Here is a 20,047-nt window from a genome sequence, read left to right as displayed (position 1 = left end):
TAGCCGAGACAATGTCACAAATCACTAAAGTAACAACACTAAGCATGAAGAATATCGTACATTTGTTGGAAATTGTCTTCGTAAACTAAAAGAATCTTGTTTATAGGTAACTGCATAAACGCACGTAGAACAAATTTAAATGTTTGAATGATATACAGCTTTTGTTCGCGTGCGTGATGCTGTTACATTCGTTTCGACCTTTCTGCTGAACAGCCTAAATTTGTAATCAGTGCTTATTTCTTTCGACAATATATATCTTCGTATGGACTTCTCATAGTTTCCTTTCACGCCCAGATCTGACAGGTTATGCAGTTACCTATAAACAAGATTCTTTTAGTTTACGAAGACACTTTCCAACAACATTGACCCGCATGTTCCTCTCTCTACCGCACGCGCAATAAACATTGTGCTGTTCCGCTCGCACAGTGTCATTGACCGCTGGCATCATGGGCAAGTTTTTCATTCTTAGCGTCCTTTACCAAAAAATAAGCTTAAACATACACCGCCCTCAAGTCCATTAAAAAAGAAAAAAAAAGCTTAAACATTTTTAACTTCGAGAACAGAAGTGAGCTTGTGGTTCTGTGTGACGACCATAGACTAGGAATCCTCTAGACTGAGTTTAGAGCAATTATTTCATGAAACCGATGCTGCCAAAAACACGGGGGTGCGGGGGGACGAGGTGAGCGAATCCCGTGCCGTGATTGGTCCGTTCAAAGACACGGACCAATCACGGCACGGGATTGACTCGAAGATGGAGTAAAACTACCGTATAAGTGGCAGAGGGGGTAGCGTTACTATGCTCAGTCTAGAGGATGTCTTGTCTGTGGTGACGACCCGTTCAGAACCACGAGGAGTTCTTGGAGGCCTCGTACTTCTGTATGTTGACGAGCATGGAGTCGTGGATCTCCTTCGCGTTGCGGTTCTGCCCGTAGTAGTCCACGAACTCGCCATCGGGGTTCACCAGGTATATGATGATGGTGTGGTCCACCTGCGAAGTAATACGTTTTTATAATATCATAGAGAAATATAATAAGACAAGAGTGCTCACTCCATACATCTGTTCAGACTATTAATATCAGTGCCTACATCTAGCATCGAGTAGCGGAACTATCAGTACTGCTACTTGACAATAGATGTAGCACCGACCGGAAAGTCTTACCTCAACAGCATAAGACTTGCCGGTCGGTGCTACATCTATTGTCAAGTAGCAGTACTTACTGATAGTTCAGCTACTCGATGCTAGATGCTAATAGTATTTTTGGTACTAAAACTGATGTATGGAGTGAGCACTCTATGTATTTTTTTCTCTATGATAATATTTACAACTTTCGCGTTTTGAACACACATTAACTGACATACGCGGCTTACCAGCACCAACGACCAGTGAAACCTGTGTCGAAACGTCGGTAAATACGGGTAATAAAATAAGTTTCGCGATAGACCCGCACAACGTATCAGCATTGCGATACAGCGAGGAAATGCCGCCAGCATCCTTAGTACAAAGCCTCGAGGGCCTATTTTAGATTTAAGCTAGTTATTAATCCCGTCTATAAATGTGAGTAAATATCTTTTTTGGCTAAAATTTCATTTTTTGTACCAATGATAATTATAACTACAGACCAACCTCATCTTTACTTATAGTTCGTTTTTTTAGCATTAGAAATAAGGTAAACAATCTTGATGTGTCTTTTAATTGAAAAACACATTTTAAAAATAAGTTACGGTAAATATGTAACAATTATGAATCTAATACGATCTTTTATAGTCTTCTGCTTTCATAAGTAATAGTTATTGATTTTTAAAATGTGTTTTTCAATTAAAAGACATGTCAAAATCGCTTACCTTCTTTCAAGTTCTTTTTAATGCTAAAAAAAAACGAACTATACAAGCTTATGTTTTAAAACGTGGTTTGTGGTTTTATGGTTGCCGTGTTCTATAAACGATAATCATCTGGCTAGGCGTCTAGATCAAGATACACTTACGATGTAGTCATTGTCGACGTCCTCCGGCCCCGCGCTAAAGTACACCCTGTACGACTTGCACGCCTTCTGTACTTGTTCCACGGTGCCGGTCAGGCCTAGAAACCGTGGGGAGAACTCCTTACAGTATCTGCCGATAACGAAACATGAATTAGTGGAATGATTTATTACCTATTTTAGCTAGGCAGTTCATTAAATATTGTAATAATAAACTTACTTTCCCACAATCTCAGGTGTATCTCTCTTAGGATCTACAGATATAAATACTGGTTGCAACGGTGGTGCAGACGGAGTTGAATCTGTAAACAATTAAGTTTTTTGTTACGTTTATGTATCCTTATGAACATTTCACTATATCACTTGCAATTTAATACTTCTGAAAATGCTATTAGCCATCTGATTTTGATTAGTTGGAAATTTTGCAGTGTCAAACCAGAAGTCAGCTTCTCAGAAACATTAAAGTGATAATGTTTTACGCTCCTGAGATCCAGAAGCATTTTTGTTTTTGAATTTGGAACCCTTAGTTACTCAATGAAAGTCATAATATTTTTTGGAATATGTACATAAATTTGTATGCGGGGTCTTAGGAGGTTAAGTTAAATTTTGGCGAAATGCTCTTTAAAACATTAATTCTTCAAATGAAAGGTATACAGCAACAAAACACAATAGGTAACTGTGAAGTTAGTTGTTCTTGCAATTTGTTTCAATAATTTTAAATTATAATTTCTAACTCACCATGCTTATTAACAACCTCTGCTAATTTCTCCAGTTCATCAGGGCAAATGTCAGGACAGTGGGTGAATCCAAAGTATATCAATAGCCATTTGCCTAAGAGATCTGCACTCTTTACCAGTTTGCCCTAAAACAATAAATAAACATGTTTATGTTACACAATTTATGTGTATTGTGTTGCACAATTTATGTGGGTAATTACATACAATACCAGCAAAAAGTGGTCATGCAAATAGAGGTTAGAGATCATAGAAGACATTCATCCGGTAAGCATCTTATGAAAATGACAAACATCCTTAAAGTCCAAATATTGCTGTGCTTTTGCACATATGTAATTTATTTTTTAAGTAACTCTCAATATTATTTTTACTGAAAGCAGAACTAATAGTTCCAATACAAAAGTAGAATGAGTTATTACAGCACTGTGTGACCAGGGACCGGAACCGCTTACCCTGAAGAGGGTTTTACCCCGGGTTAATGATAGAGTGGTTTTTAAAAACCCTATCAATTCGGAAAGCACATCATTGACTTACCCAAACGAAAAAATTACCAAATTGAATACAGTTAACTCGGGTAAGCGCTTACCAAAACCAAAAACCCTTTATTAAAGTTTCCCTATGAAGTGGGTTTCAAATGCGATCAAGCTATTTTAATCTCTGTGACCAAGGCTTTCGGCTGATTATTGCAGCAACATACAAGCGCATGGTTGACAATAGGTACAAGTATGGCGGCACGAGCGAGCCTACACACACAAATAAACAGACTTTATGCATTAGCCGTAGCGCTTACGCCTTTGATCAAGATGCTATTATTGCTTGTCCGTGCGCGAAAATATCGTTGTGATTTGCCGGGCGGCGGCGGCGAACAAGTCCGAGCTTGCTGTTTGTGTTTATAGAATTGTTCGGACGGAGCTCGTAATAGTGCGTTGCGGTCGGCGGAATTTTAAATTGCAAAATATTGTGAATACTTACTTCACTTGGTGGTTATATATATATATTCTACGTTAGCTTAGAACATTATGCAGCAAAAGATTGCAGTAGGACGGTTAATCAGTTGTTAATTATTAATATTATACAACGCATGAGACTTGTATTTCACATCACAACCTACGAAGTTTCAAGCCCCTAAGGTAGGGTTGCCATACGTCCCGGTTCGCCGGGACATGTCCCGGTTTGAAGCACGGTGTCCCGGCGTCCCGGCCGATAAGGAAATTTTCCCGGTTTAAAAATCATAGTTATTTAGTAGGGGGCTGGACTTGGTAAATAATAATATACCTACATTTCTATGTTTCATATGGCCAAAATTTAAAAAAAAATGTTTTTTCTACTCCCGTACTTTTATTTGTCATTTAAAGGGTCGTGCACACACCTTTAAACCCCTCTCTTATAGTTGTCAAGACAAGTCTTTAGTCTATTCCCCAAAAAAGTATTTGTGCATACACGCAGTATCTTTTTGGCACTTTTACGATACTTCGTGTAATCACCACTTAAAAAATATTGTATGGAATACATTGTTGCCAACCTAATTTTAATTGTCATTTCTGACAGATGAGTGAACCATAGACATGTTTTGGTTAAGCATCATCATCATCATCAGTTTTCATCTTTATAGGGCTGTATCTCCTAAACCGTGCGTCGTAGCGCAAAAATAATCAAATTTTCGTTCCCCTTTGGAACCGGTAAGTAATATTTAAAAAACACAAAAAACTAAAAAAAATTAAAAAAAAGAAAGATAAATGTTTATGGGTTGTATCTCCTAAACCGTGCGTCGTAGCGCAAAAATAATAAAATGTTCATTCCTCTGTAAGAAACCCCTAATTAATATAAAAAAAAAAAACAAAAAAGAAATAATAAAAAACAAAAAAAAAACTTTATAATGCTGTATCTCCTAAACCGTGCGTCGTAGCGCAAAAATAATCAAATTTTCGTTCCCCTTTGAATCCCGTAAGTAATATTTAAAAAACACGAAAAACAAAAAAAAAATTAAAAAAAGAAAGAAAAATGATTATGGGTTGTCTCTCCTAAACCGTGCGTCGTAGCGCAAAAATATTAAAATGTTCATTCCTCTGTAAGAAGCCCCTAATTAATATAAAAAAAAAACACAAAAGAGATATAAAAAAAAAACAAAAAAAAACTTTATAATGCTGTATCTCCTAAACCGTGCGTCGTAGCGCAAAAATAATCAAATTTTTCAAAGAATTTTTAAAAACGCTGAAATTACTTTTCTTGTACTCTAATAATATGCCTCTGTACAAAGATTCAAGCCCCGCACTCACAAAAATGTTTGATCTTCATACAAACTTTCAACCCCTTTTTCACCACCTTAGGGGATGAATTTTCAAAAACGCTGAAATTCGTTTTTTGCCGTTTTGAAATAATACCCTTTTAGGAAGTTTCAAGTTCCTCGCTTAAAATAAAATTTAAACCTCATACAAACTTTCAAAACCTTTTTAACTCTGTTAGGGGATGAATTTTACAAAACGTTGAAATTACTTTTCCTGTCTTCTAATAATATCCCCAATACAAAGGTTCAAGTCCCGCACTCAAACAAATGTTTGATATCCATACAAATTTTCAACCCCTTTCTCACCACCTTAGGGGATAAATTTTCAAAACCGCTGAAATTAGTTTTCTTGTATTATAATAATATATCTTTTTACGAAGTTTCAAATTCTTAGCTTAAAATAAAACTTGAACCCCATACAAACTTTCCTCCCCTTTTTAACCCCCTTAGGGGTTGAATTTCTCAAAATCGCTTCTTATCTCTTGTACACTTTATAAATGTAATCTGGTGTGTAAATTTCAACTTTCTATCTTTTGTAGTTTCGGCTCTTCGTTGATGAATCAGTCAGTCCGTCCGGACACTTGCATTTATACAGGGTGGATTTTCTTTTTGGGTCAGTGAGGGCAGCTACCAGATCCCGTCCTGCTACGAGAAAACGGTCAAAGAAGACCTTCCCTCGATTTCAAATTAATGAAGATTGGCTTTTACAGATTTTGGAAAAAACATACAGGGTGTGAGAAAAAGATCATTTTTGACAAACTTTTTTTTTGATGCCAATCGATCCCATTCCTATTGAGGATCAAAAGCTTGTATGGAACCAAAAAAAATATCCATAGTAAATGTATGGAAAAAGTATTTATTAATTTGTGGCTTTTTTAGTACATTACCGTAAGTTGACCCCTAGGAAACGAATGATACTGGATAGGAATGGAATCGATTGGCATACAAAAATAGCATCTGAAAAATAAAAGTTTTCATTTTCATACAAATTGTATGGGAAAAGTTTTCCTCAATTTGTGGCTTTTCTAGCCGGAAATTTTTTTTGGTTCCATACAAGCTTTTGATCCTTAATCTGTCAGCTCCCACGGCTCATATATGAGCCAGAACGCTTATGGTGACGTCATATCGTGGGATTCGACAGGTTAATGGGAATTGGATCGATTGGCATCAAAAAAAAAGTTTGTCAAAAATGACCTTTTCCTCTCACCCTGTATGTTTTTTCCAAAACCTGTAAAAGCCAATCTTCATTAATTTGAAATCGAGGGAAGGTCTTCTTAGACCGTTTTCTCGTAGCAGCACGGGATCTGGTAGCTGCCCTCACTGACCCAAAAAGAAAATCCACCTGTATATTCCATGACGTCGTGTCACCAAACTCAGGACGCGAGTAACACGAGTAATTAGAGAGGACTCCAGAACAGAATGTGATGTGACTGCTCCAATTCACTCCACTTGTTTCGCTTTTGCGGCTGCCGCCCCCCCGTCCCCGCCTACCTATCTCTATCTATCCTGTTCTGTTCAATGAGAAAGGTAGAATCGCCGCCTACGTAGAAAAGAGACGGGAAAAGGGTTACCCTATGAAGGGGTAAGCGGTAAATATTATAGGCTTAACTACCTTATCTACACCCTATTTGATTTGGTAACCACATCTAATATGATTAATCATATTCAATATGGTTACCATAACGATAGGGTAAGCCAAACGATAGGGTAACCATGACCTCTGGGTAAGCATTTAATAGGGTTACTTTATCGATACGATTAATCTTTAAAAGGGGTTTTCCGGTCCCTGTGTGTGACACATTACTTACTAAAAAACCTAAAACTTATTAAAACCCTTAACATCAAATTGTACTGGTAACCATGGTAACTCCAGGTATAACCGGTTACCCGGGTTAGTGGAATGGTGGAAGTAGGCCTTAAGCAGTTAACTCCATACCTGCGTGTCCACGAGCTCAAAATCTCCTCCGATCTTAGCCTTGCCGAGCTGCCGCTTACGTTCCCTATCTACCGCCACCTGCTTCTCTTTCCTCACGTACAGCATGAACCCCGTCAGCCCGCCGCCCACCACCGCCGTCACCGCCATGGACTTCCACGTTATCGGCCCGAAGAACTGCTTCGGCGTCCTCTTAGGCGGCTGAGCGCACTGTCGCACCAGCGATGTTGAAAACGCGCGGCATGCCAACCTACTATTTCGGACTAGGGAATTCATTTTAAGCTTGTTTTGTGTTACGACGATGATGATAAGAATGTATTTAGTTTTAAATGCCTTTTCCTGTTCTACATGCTCCTCGGTGGGAGTTTTATCGTATCAGCTGGCTGTGTCAAGTCAAATCTTCCGATTGTCAATGTCACGCGTATGTCAAAATACGAATGACGTGTGTTGCCAGAAGAAAAGTACAACTATCGATAGTATCGATTCGTTGCTCTTCGATACTACAATAAAATTAAAACGTATAATAAAGAAAATTACAATAAAAAATGTATTTTGAATTATAATCTTACTATAGTCTATTTATCTTCATGCTTCTTTTTTCAGAATCATAGTATTTTAAAATAAATAATAAAGTAATAATGGCCACATTTCATCAAAAAAAATATGCAAATGCCATTTAAAAATAAATACTTTTTATTTTGTGTCAAAGGGCTGATAAGTGCCTGTAGCCTGCTATAAATATAGCTGGTCAACCAAATCTTGTCAGTAAAAAAGGCGCGAAATTCAAATTTTCTATGGGACGATATCCCTTCGCGCCTACATTTTTCAAATTTGCCGCCTTTTTCTACTGTCAAGATCTGGTTGACCAAGTATAATTAAAATTTAAAGAGGTCGACTATCTATAGCAATTTGACATAATAATTTTAGCCGGGCAAAATTTTTTTTTTTGGGCTCGTCAGTAGAAAAAGGCGCGAAATTTAAATTTCCTAAGGGACGATAACACTTCGCGCCTAAATTTTTAATTAATTAAATAATATACAAGAGTGGGTAATGTTATTAGAGTTTGTTCACTTTGTATGGCTATGTGTTTCCATGGCACACTTTAATCTAATCATCAGTGAACACAACCAGTTTAATCAACCACCGTGTCACCTAATTTGCGGTAAGTACGCAGATTTGCAAGGCTTGAGAAATGAAACTATTTAACACTTTTACATTATTACTATACTTAATAGCAATTATCGGTTGCTTTTCTGTCGAAATTTTCGTAGGTCGTGCTCGGCGGTAATGAAAAATGCGAGGGGCGGAGCGCGCAACCGCAACCCCGCGGCTTTATATAGACGGAGCCCTACATCCTGCTGGCATTGTCGAACAGATCATTCATCTCGGTTAAAATGTGGAGAATTATTTGCGTAAGTTTTTTTTGGAATAACTATTATCAGTCGGGGCAAGTGCAACTATACTAATAGGACCTATAGTATAGGTATAGGGTCAGGTCAACTGCGCTTATCGGGTTATTCCCACTAGTTACCACCAAGTTGTTACCAGTGGTAACTACTGGGAATTTTTATTCCCAGTAGTTACCACTTAAATTGTGTTAGAGTTAAATACTAATAAAAACAGTATAAATAGTATAGTATAAATATTGTGTGATTTTGAATTACCTAATAAAATCACTTGAGAAATAATCTGAATGGATTATTACATTTATCCTTACATATATTATAGTTTTTGTACTAGTACCGGTTAAACTGTTTCTGTGTTAATTTTGGTCACTTTTAAGGCAGTTTACTAAAACACTAATCGACTTATAATTATTTATTAAATCACTCTATATTTATACTATACTATTTATACTGTTTTATTAGTATTTAACTCTAACAAAATTTTGGTGGTAACTACTGGGAATAAAAATTCCCAGTAGTTACCACTAAACCGAGTTAGTGGTAACTACTGGGAATAATTTTTCCCAGTAGTTACCAGTGGTAAAAGGTGGGAAAAAAATTCCCAGTAGTTACCATTGGTAACAACTTGGTGGTAACTAGTGGGAATAACCCCGCTTATCCCTAAAAGATTAGAGGCCCGTTCATCGTGACCACATGTTGGCTTATACATATAAGTGTCCTTATGGACTGACATAGGTTGTTTTAGTTTTTGTAGATATAAATTCAGGGTACCTTCTTTTTAAATTCGTTGATCCAAGTAACCTACTGTAAACGTCTGTAATAGGGATGTCTGTAACAAGTGAAATTAAAGGAGAATATTGCTAACATTATTAGTCAGGAGTTTAAAACGGAACTGACTGGAACACGAACTAAAAGTGTACCTAATTAATGCTCTACTCCTGCGCCTAAGAAGGCTAAACGTTATTTTTATTTTTCCAGCATATTTAATGTGAACTTGCAGTTTTGTCTATGGTTCCCACTTATAACAGTATGCAATTTAGAAACCAGGCAAGCTTAAGAACAGCCGGCCTAGCCAAGGTTACAATCGCTATCGCTTCGACAACGAAACGCTTTGTGTCTCTCTATCACTCTTCCATATTAGTGTGACAGTGACAGTTGCGTTTCGATCGCTACGAAGCGTAAGCGATTGGCGTCTTGGCTACGCGGCCAGGGCCACCTTGGCGCGATATTATATCTTGCGTAGTAGGTATCGTTATTTAAGTATTCGGTTGCATTGTTTCAGGTATCGTTGTTAGCTTGGTTTCTGTTGATAACGAACGTGACGAGCCAGGAGTACCTGCCGCCCAAGCCCGGCGGCGGCAAGAAGCCTGCTCCGGAACCTACTGTAAGACTGTACAATAAACTTACTAACTATTATATTCGTATTTATTTCTGGATAATTAACAATGTAGTACATCTCGCTCGCTTGCCAATGTACGCGAATTTAGAGCCGCCATAAAAGAAAAAATCACCAACTGTCACGATGACACTTCATATATTTTGCGCGCGCCGTAACGCATCTGTCGCATAGTTATTAAAAATTAAGTTTTATCGAGTAATTACTAGTTTTTCCCATGCAGTTATACCTAAAAGGTCTATATACAGTGCAATGTGTACATGGAAAATGAAATTTGTAAATATCGCAACGTAAGTACCACGGACTGTGGTAAGTACATTGTACAGCCTTGTACATCTTTACGGACAGCATTTGTCAGCTAGTAAACAAAAGTAGTTTTCATTTTCTAAATTCTTGCAGCTAGAAGGTGCTAAGAGTGCTCCCGTGGGGAAACTTGGACTTCTGATACAAGTCATGTACTTAACCTCACTTTATTATAGAGTACCTATACAAAGTTTTTATACATTCTCGTGTGACGAGTTTGTCTATGTCCGTGGGACATTGTTCGAGGTGTTGGCTTAAAGATATTTACATACTTAACCTCACTTTATTATAGAGTACCTATACAAAGTTTTTATACATTCTCGTGTGACGAGCTTGTCTATGTCCGTGGGACATTGTTGGAGGTGTTGACTTAAAGATATTCACATATCGCGTAGCGACATTTTGTGCTTCGTTCTATAGAGAACATAGACTTAGGTCCGTGGGACATTGTTTGAAATGTTGGCTTGAAAATATCCACATGTTGCGTGGCAACATTGTGCTTTGTTCGTGGAACGAAGGTCAGATCTTTTTCAACTCACTTTGACTATAATATAATGCTTATTGCATAGCAAGGAGCCCTTCGTCCGTGGGACGAGCACGAGTATCACTATTCAATAATAAAATGGATTAAATGTGAAGAAACACCTCATCCGTGGGATGATAATTTGTGAATGGGAAAAGTTTTATTTTTTATTTCAATAATATAAATACGTACATACAAAACTTAAGAACTAAAACCTGTTCTGAGCCATGCCGGGTCCAAAGGCCCCAATCACACTTGCAGCGTTACATTTGTGAATTGTTTTGTATTACCTAATAATTTCTTATAATGACATTAGCACTTGAAATTCAGTGCATGAATTTCGTCACACTCATGGATGTGATCCTGTATCATTTACAAGCATATTCTGATATAGATGATATTCTGTCATTAGCAAGCCCGCTAGCGGCATTAAACAAATTGTATGCTAATTAAGCATCTACTTACTGTTTACAAATAATAACAATATTCTGGATGCTGTTGGAATAATGCCTCTGGATTAATGTATATGCTAAGCATTTATAATATATGCTGAACCCTTTTAAGGCTTAAGAATGGCCTACCATTTTTATTATTTCTTTGCTAATCAAAACTTCTGTAACCTGCACTAATATAATAAAATAAATAAGTGCCGTGGCAGTGTTCAGCACACACATACTAGTGTACAAAAGAATGCTATTTAACAGCCTTTATAAGGACTAGATCCAAACCACTGCCTTATTGTGAAGGTCATATCCTGGGGTTAATGGCTTATACTTTTTTCACTCTTACAAGTTTACTATAGCTTGAGCGTGTTTCATAATAATATATCATATTGTGTGAATATGGATAACTTGTTCCCTTTTCAGGCAGTTTGGTAAATTGCCATACAAGTTTACTAAAAAATTCTAATATCATAACATCATAACATAACCCTTCAAGGGCTACTAATTTATTTTAGCCAAAATGTCACAATTATAGTGTGAACAAAATTATGAAATGTCCCCGGATAGCTCAGTCAGTTGAGCATGGGAATTTTAAGTTCTTGAAGCCCAATTGCCTTCGGTGAAAATGTTCAAAAGATATATAAAGATATTATATACTGAATTAAGTGAGTTTATTATTACTTTCAAATGTAAGATAATGAGAAGTATGTTGTATAAAATACAAGACTGTAGGTGAACAAGGATACAATACCGAAACTATACCTACATATGAAATCTTAATCAGTCAGCCATTGGATGGATATTTAATATCAATTAAATTATAGCCCAACGCTTCAAACTCATTTATTTATCAAACTTTCAGACCTTTATAAGCCAGTGGTAACATTTATTTATTTTTTGGAACCCTTTTACAAAATGATAGGGTTCAGTTTAGCACAAGTTTATGCCCATTAAATGGCAGACTTGAATACATTTGTGATAAGAAAGAGAAATGGTTAGGTTGGTATGTAATATAATATAAGTAGGTAGGTAGGTAGATAATTAGCTAGGTTTATAGGTAAGTATGTAATAGCTATATTACATTTCCCAACTTTTGAACAGTAGTGTAGTAACAAATCTCTATAGCAGAATCCTTGACTTTTTAAAACAGTAACGGGCTTAGCCAAATTAAGCCCAGAACATAAAATGAAGATAATATAATTACTTACGTATTTATTTATATTTGTGTTAGAATGTTTGATACCTCTTGGTACTGTAAATTTACTTTGAACGGTTGGGGGGCTAATGATAATGGGTCAGGTCCATCGGAGACAATTATCAATAGTAGAGCTGAAATGAAAGAAGGATTGGATTCCGAAAGTAAAATTATGCTTTATGCCCATTTTATGCCATAATGAGCAATAGATATTTTTCTTTTATCTCTAATGATCTAATTAATCAATTATAAATGTATAAATAATCAGTAGTGAATTGAAACAATTTCAAAAGTATAATAAAATGTACAACAGATCATTTTGTTGCATTTATATGCTTTTCTTTATACTCTCTGTACGCATATGATCAGAAAGATCCAACAGAAAGTGGATAGATAGTTACACCTCTCAGCAGTCTTACGACTGTTCAAGCTGATCTATGAAGATATTTTTGGGCACTTAACAGAGCATTATAGACAAACTGTCGATCCATAATAACTCATGACTATGTTATATAAATAGTCATTTTCTGTTTTTCTTAGTACCTATTTAGAATTCTCGAGGTGTATGCATATGTACAACATACGAAGTACGAACATATGTCACTTACAAGTGATTTGCGGTTTTTATTATGGGATAATACACGAAACGTCACAGACCGATCCACATACATATGTGTGGTTTTATAATTCACACAGTCCCTAAATAAATGTTTTACATTATTTTACCTAATTACATGTTGTTTTGGTTTAAACTGCTTATTTTCTTAGATTCTGTAGTGGTGAGAAATACTAGAACAAATAATTGAAAGAATGTTACCCAACAGGATCATCTTTTTATATAAGTACCTGTAGATATTTATAATAAGTACTTAAATAAAATATTCCCTATGCCCATGTCCAGCAGTGGACGTCCTCTGGCTGATAGGATGATGATGATGAGGAAATAAATTATTAAAATATAATACAAAGTGAAACTTGTTGTAGCTAGGAAAGCAATTTATCGTATTTTAAGTGTAGGCTATATAATTGGTAATACCCCGTTTAGCATAATTAGCAAGTAAGCAAGTGAATACTTACTTAGCTTAGTTAAGTACTTAACAATATTTTAAATAAGGGTACTTAATCCCTTCTAACGTAAACTATCTGGTGTTAAGTCACCATGTAGTAACAAATTTACTATATTTAGTTTAAACAGCTCCAAACATGTCTCAAGATTCTCCAAACGGGGAAAGAAGAGTTTATTCGGATTAGAATATGGACATGCAATCAATTACGCTTAATTGCATGCATGAGAAGCAATGCGAGTATATTTAAGGGTGTATGACACGAATAATAAATCAACTTGAGAATTTGAAACTAAGATTACAGGGGTAGTTACTTCATGTTTCAACAAATAGCTAGTACATTTATTTTTATGTTTACTTAGAATAGCAAAACTCTTTGAAGACCTTAGCTAAGAAAAATTAATAGTGTCAAGATTTTACTTACTGGGTGATGCCCAGAACCTATGACTATTGACACAATTTTAATAAAATGAAATTATGTATTTATTGGAATAAACGAATACAATATAAGAGAAAAATATGGCATCATAATGTCTTAAAACCTTGTCTTACGTATCTTAGACAAGTAACAAGAAAGTACAAGGTATTTTAGTAGCCATTCACATGTCTTCTTTCTTTTATGGAGGCTTTATATTTATATATCATACATTACTTAGATGCTATTTAGTACTAAAAGAGGGGGTAATAATATTTCTATATTTTCTTTACATATGACAATTATCATGTCTCACATTGGATAAGGTAAAGATCATAAGGGCAGGTCTCACCAGTGAATTTAATGTTTTAATATAATGGAGGGATGCTTCAGATAACTAGTCTGCTACTTTTGTTAGATACTTATTTATTAGATATATTTACATGTTCAAAATTTTGTATACAGTAAATCTTTGATTCTCAAAGTATTTACCTATTAAAATAGCAGACTCTAATTTTATTGTTGATAATTCCCATGTCATAGGAAGGAGAATTTTTATTTTAACATTGATCTACTTTAAGATGTCTCATAGCAACTTATGTTTAGTTTACCTTTGATGATATATAGAGATAGGTATCCATTATAGATATATAGATATATAGATATATATGTATATTCTTACCAAAAAGACAAGTGCTTGTTTTTGGGTAGATTTTTGAGATATTTGGTTTTTACAAATTATTTAATTCTCTTCTCTAAACATCTACATTGTTAATTATCCAGAAATAAATACGAATATAATTATAGGATTAAACGAACTTACCTGAAGTGAAGTTCAATCCTGATTATATGAAGTATTTATTTCTGGATAAGGGATATCCCCACCCTCCTCGAGTAACCATGGATCCATGGTTACTTCCCAATTAGTGTATGAATACTCTAAACTATATGAAGTGTCATCGTGACAGTTGGTGATTTTTTCTTTTATGGCGGCTCTAAATTCGCGTACATTGGCAAGCGAGCGAGATGTACTACATTGTTAATTATCCAGAAATAAATACTTCATATAATCAGGATTGAACTTCACTTCAGGTAAGTTCGTTTAATCCTATAATTATGCGTTACTAACTATTATGGAGACAGAACATTAAGAAAAAGGTTGCCGTATTTTTTAAATAGTCTGCCTGAAAATATCAGGCTCGAGCCCAATAAAATTAAATTTAAAAAAGCACTAATGCTGCACTTACTGAAAACACTTGGGTGACAGTTGTATGCCTGTGCCTGCAAATGTCACTCAAGTGAAGTTAGTTATAGCTACGATGTTAGTTTTAATTTTTAATATGTTAATTACGTTGATTATGTAAGTACTTACAACAGAGACTCGCGCCTGCAGTCAAACTGTGCAAACAGTTTTGCAGGGAACTGTATTAGATTATAAGTATTCACGTATTAATAATAACAAATAAATAAATAAAATAATAAATAAATGAAGAGATTCAGCCGTATATTATAACTCGATTCATTACAGTCATTACACAGTAACAGTATCAGATTCAATGTGGCTTTTGGTTGATCTTATGACGGTTGTGCCAACTGATTTTCTTCTAAAAGTTCACCTTGCCACCCGCCCGCCTGCCAAATTCACCTCGTACAACAAAACCATGAAACTACCATGCATAAGATTTATTTATTATGTAACTATTAGCGACCCGCCCCGGCTTCGCACGGGTTAACAAATTATACATAAACCTTCCTCTTGAATCACTCTATCTATTAAAAAAACCGCATCATAATCCGTTGCGTAGTTTTAAAGATCTAATGCATACATAGGGACAGCGGGAAGCGACTTTGGTTTTAATCCCCGACGCAAAAAGACAGGGGTATTATAAGTTTAACGTGTCTGTCTGTGGTATCGTAGCGCCCAAACGGATGAACCGATTTTCGTTGAATTTTTTTTTTGTGTCATAGATAATTTTATCCAGAGTGTTCTTAGCCATGTTTCATGAAAATCTGTTCAGCCGTTTGAGGATCATCAACTCTTATTAATCTTATAGTCGGGGGGCTTTATTAATTTTTTAATTTGGTTGGAGGATATTTTATGGTAGTCATTTACAGGGTGCTTCCTGTAACAGGAGCAATAAATTTAACTGTAGGCTGTACTCCTCAAACTGACCAACATTTGTTCAGCAACTTTTAAAAATTAAGAATCCTTTAGACTTCCTCTTTTGCATACAAAATAAATATTGCCTTCAATGTACGCTGACATCAGTGTGTTTGACGTTGCCTGTCACGCTTTAAACATAACAAAATTTGCAATACATTGCGTCTTAGAATAAACTTTAAAGTGTAATAAAAATCAAAACCTGAGTTATTTTCAAAAGTTGCTGAACAAATGTCGGTCAGTTTGAGGAGTACAGCCTACAGTTTAATTTATTGCTCCTGTTACAGGAAGCACTCTGTATATACTATACAGGGTGTCCCAAGAAGTAGTGATATACTGAAGCTGGGAGGTAGAGGACCTAGAGGGCTATCTGAATCACCCCCATGTATGTTCCGCGATTTTTCGTATTTTCGGAGTTATGATTTTTTTTAAATTTTCACCTATCGCCGAGTACGATGAGATTTTTATTTATGGTGACGTGAATGATTGCGGTAGATGCTTGATTTTTTTGTGTGCTAAGCTGATAGATAGGCCAATTCAGTATGGTAACATTTACTATCGTTAGATCTTTGAATGGAATTAAAAAAAAAATAATGCCAAGAAAGATAAAATTGCCCAGTATGTTCACAACTTCAAGGGCGGTTAAAAAAATAAAACATCACTACTTCTTGGGCCACCCTATATGTAGTGCTTCGCCGATCTTCCAGTTGCCAGCGAACTACGACTTCTCGTACAACGTGGAAGACAGCGGCGTGAGCCTCGACTTCGGTCACAACGAGAAGCGTAAGGACGACCGCGCGACCGGCTCCTACCACGTGCTGCTGCCCGACGGGCGCATGCAGCTGGTCGAGTACGAAGCTGGACCTGACGGGTACAAGCCACAGGTTAGTAGTTTAGTACACCAATGAGAACCGACTTTAGGTACTAACAAGAAAGATTACCTCGTACTCTTGGAGGATACAACTAAACGGAGTTTTGTTAAGAGGTTGCTTCTATAGCTTGGATGAGTTATTTAATACTGATTTAGTCTAGTTATAGTGTATATTGTTCATAAATGCCATATTTGATCTCATTATGTATAACGTGAATATTGTCCTAAAATGTGTTATTAGTAAGTAAGTATTTTGTCTAAAAACTAATATGATAATTGTTAGGTATTTTATTTTACTTCAAACACAATCTTGTATTGTTGATGAATAAATATGATATGATATGATATGAGTAGCCATTAACAGGCTTTCCCCTCTGTCGAAAACAGGCGGCCAACGGTCATACACAATGTATGGACTGACGTTTATCTGACATGGCTATTTTTACGTTACGCATACATTTGACGTTCCCCTCCCCCGCAAAAATCGGCAGACTGTTTTGTACAGAAAATTACAGACAAGGCGTCTCCGTTTGATTATATCCTCCAAGCTCGTACTACTTCAGACGAACAATTTGCACTTGGTCTAAATGACGCTGATGAATACAAATTAGAAGGAATGTGTATCGCTACAATAGTGAAAGGTGATCAGTCCTAAGGTGCGTAGCCAACGTGCAATCGTTTACGCTCCGTAGCGAACGAAACGCAACTGCCACTGTCGCACTAATATGGAAGAGAGAGAGATGACTACGACGCGCGTTAACGATTGGCAAATTGGCTATGCGGCCTGGTGAGTTATGTGAGACAAATTCCTACGAGTATCTGCTGATTCTTCGACTAAAGCCTTTACAAGCTACAAATATAACAATTAAGTAACTGGTTTCCTCGTGGTAACATTGAGATCGCTCTATTTATTGACATATTCTCTATATTTTTAAATTTTATATTAAAGGAAAAAATTGAAAAATTATGCTTCCGGCAGGACTTGAACCCGCAACCTCCGCAATCCGTGACGATTACATCTTTCGGTAGATGTCGCTATACGCCACCCCAAAGGCGTGTGCATGAGGGAAGGAATGGAAAAATTCGCAAGATTCTGGTAGGCTTCCGTAGCTCAATTGGCAGAGCTAACGCACGGATTGCGGAGGTTGCGGGTTCAAGTCCTGCCGGAAGCGTAATTTTTCCATTTTTTCCTTTAATATAAAATTTGGAATATCGCTCGCATCGCTGCATGTTAAAAATTGGTTTTATATTCTGTATAACCAGGTGATGTACATGGGCACGGCGACGTACCCCGCGCCGGCGGCGGACAAGTTCGACGGGTACCACTACAACGCGGCCTCGAGCCGCCAGAGCGTGCGCCAGGCCGCGCCGCGGCAGCCCGCTCGCCCCGCGCCACCCGCGCCCCCCGCTCCCATAGCCGCCCCCGCTAACGCCACGCAATAGACCATGGATACCGTAAAATGGGGTGAGTAGGCTTCGCGGGGACAGTTGGGTTATGAATGGGGAGAGAAGGTTTGAAAGGGGGGTGAGATGGTTTTTTAAGGCTACTGCCACAAAAACAATGCATTCCAATTTAAATTGGAGCTATAGTAATACTTATAATAAAAAAAAAATCGATCCAACAATCTTCCAAAATCACCTTTGTATGAAAACCCAACTCACCCCAAATACGAGGGACTACGGGGTGAGGTGGGTTTTCCTGTTTATCGTCAAAGTTATGAAATGGAACTACCCAAAATAAAATAAAAACGAAAATACAAACTTCCGGAACACTTATTAATCTTATTATGTACACCATTCAGTTTGCATATGTAAAAATAAAATGTTATCGAGGTTTGAATGCCAGTTTTGCACCTACTCACCCCATTTTACGGTACCTATACTTCGTTTTTTTAACATTAGAAATAAGGTAAACAATCTTGATGTGTCTTTTAGTTGAAAAACACATTTCAAAAATAAGTCACGGTAAATATGTAACGATTATGAATCTGATACGATCTTTTATAGTCTTCCGCTTTCATAAGTGATAGTTATTGATTTTTAAAATGTGTTTTTCAATTAAAAGACATGTCAAAATCGCTTACCTTCTTTCAAGTTCTTTCTGATGCTAAAAAAACGAACTATAAATTCCCGCGGGATGAATTCCTGTCCGACCCAAAACAACCAAATTCCATATAATCCAGCCAGTGAGCCCCGTGACGAGTGCGTCAGCGTCACAGGCGCCTGTGGCCGCGAGTGCTAGAGCCACGCAATAAACTAAAGCCCACTCATAACTGGAATCTTTATATCAAAGATGATCTTTTTATTTGCCCGACATCAGCTAGGTACGATAAAACGACCCCGATAAAAAAACACTTTTTGTCGTTTCCTCCGGAACTTCCGAAACCAAAAAATATCGGCCGGTGAGAAAATTGGGCAAAAAGTGTATTTAAAAATGTCAGGGCGGGGCAAAGATATTCAACGTAAATCGTTTACTATACCAAATCTTCTATCTGCTTCAAATAAGTACCTGATGTTACGTGAAATTGTGATCTCTGTAATAGCCTAGCGTGGAAAGCTTCAACGGAATAGTACATTATTGTCGAGGTTCGGAAGTAGCTACTTGCAGGCTGAGGATTCGTTTTAAACGGACGACCTTGGGAGTCCGTTTAATTGAATCCGAAGCCAGCAAGTAGCCTTCCAGTTAGTGCTTTTCTCAAAAATGGTGCAAGAAATAGAAATATTTTACAGAAGCAACATTCTAATTTTCACAGAATAAAGTAAACCCATTAAAAAGATTTGCTTTGCCGCCTTTAAAAAAAAAGACGTATTTTTCTGCTGAAAATACGCCAACGTATTTGAGACACCTAAATAGTCGCGGTACCAACATTATAATAATAAGTGCTGATCATCTGTTTGGCTGTTTAATGGACCTATGGCTTCATTTGATATGGCCATTTAAAGTTTTAAAAAATTTGGAACTCGTTAAATAATGGAATTTGTATGCAACATTGCAGTCCCGAAATGGAGACTGCAATGTTATTAACTTTTTAATTTTTTGAATGACCATAAACTACGCACTTCGCGACCTATTTTTTAACCGGCAACGTCGACTTTGCCGTCCATTTTTGAGAAAAGGTTCTTTACCTTAAACATATTCTGCACGACTTGAATTACTATGAATGACCGGGCTGCGCCAAGTTCAGATCCGGTTCGAAGGACCATATGCTGTTTACTGTAAGGTATACAATCACACATGTACCTACAGCGAGCTGCAAAAGTGCATGACCCGTTTATGAATGGAATTGGGTACTTTCCTCTACTTACAATAAATTGTTACAGACCGTGCACGAAATAAAGCACC

The 20,047-nt window shown here is 36.7% G+C and overlaps 2 protein-coding genes across 2 annotated transcripts; one reads left to right on the top strand and one right to left on the bottom strand.

The window, feature by feature from the left end:
• Positions 1-832: 832 nt before the first annotated feature.
• LOC134654414 (protein SCO1 homolog, mitochondrial) lies at positions 833-7,308 on the bottom strand. The gene is made up of 5 exons (XM_063509859.1): positions 6,931-7,308; positions 2,715-2,838; positions 2,197-2,278; positions 1,983-2,109; positions 833-988 (listed from the first exon to the last, which is right to left on the bottom strand). The coding sequence occupies exons 1-5, from the start codon at positions 7,201-7,203 to the stop codon at positions 839-841; spliced, it is 756 nt and encodes a 251-aa protein (XP_063365929.1). The 5' UTR covers positions 7,204-7,308; the 3' UTR covers positions 833-838.
• Positions 7,309-8,321: 1,013 nt separating this feature from the next.
• Positions 8,322-18,147, top strand: LOC134654613 (pro-resilin-like). The gene is made up of 4 exons (XM_063510080.1): positions 8,322-8,339; positions 9,616-9,717; positions 16,541-16,717; positions 17,968-18,147. The coding sequence occupies exons 1-4, from the start codon at positions 8,322-8,324 to the stop codon at positions 18,145-18,147; spliced, it is 477 nt and encodes a 158-aa protein (XP_063366150.1).
• Positions 18,148-20,047: the final 1,900 nt, after the last annotated feature.

This window comes from Cydia amplana, chromosome 1 (genome assembly GCF_948474715.1).
Source record: "Cydia amplana chromosome 1, ilCydAmpl1.1, whole genome shotgun sequence".
Classification (NCBI taxonomy): Eukaryota; Metazoa; Arthropoda; class Insecta; order Lepidoptera; family Tortricidae; genus Cydia; species Cydia amplana.
This window is presented reverse-complemented; position numbering and strand designations above follow the sequence as displayed.

What these genes read in the sequence shown, in the direction of transcription:
- LOC134654414 (XM_063509859.1), bottom strand. Translation starts at nt 7,203, where the DNA reads ATGAATTCCCTAGTCCGAAATAGTAGGTTGGCATGCCGCGCGTTTTCA. An exon ending in AGAGGTTGTTAATAAGCATG is followed by an intron (nt 2,279 to 2,714) that starts GTGAGTTAGAAA and finishes AATTGTTTACAG; the next exon opens with ATTCAACTCCGTCTGCACCA. An exon ending in ACGTCGACAATGACTACATC is followed by an intron (nt 989 to 1,982) that starts GTAAGTGTATCT and finishes ATTACTTCGCAG; the next exon opens with GTGGACCACACCATCATCAT.
- LOC134654613 (XM_063510080.1), top strand. An exon ending in AGCCTGCTCCGGAACCTACT is followed by an intron (nt 9,718 to 16,540) that starts GTAAGACTGTAC and finishes CCGATCTTCCAG; the next exon opens with TTGCCAGCGAACTACGACTT. An exon ending in CTGACGGGTACAAGCCACAG is followed by an intron (nt 16,718 to 17,967) that starts GTTAGTAGTTTA and finishes CTGTATAACCAG; the next exon opens with GTGATGTACATGGGCACGGC.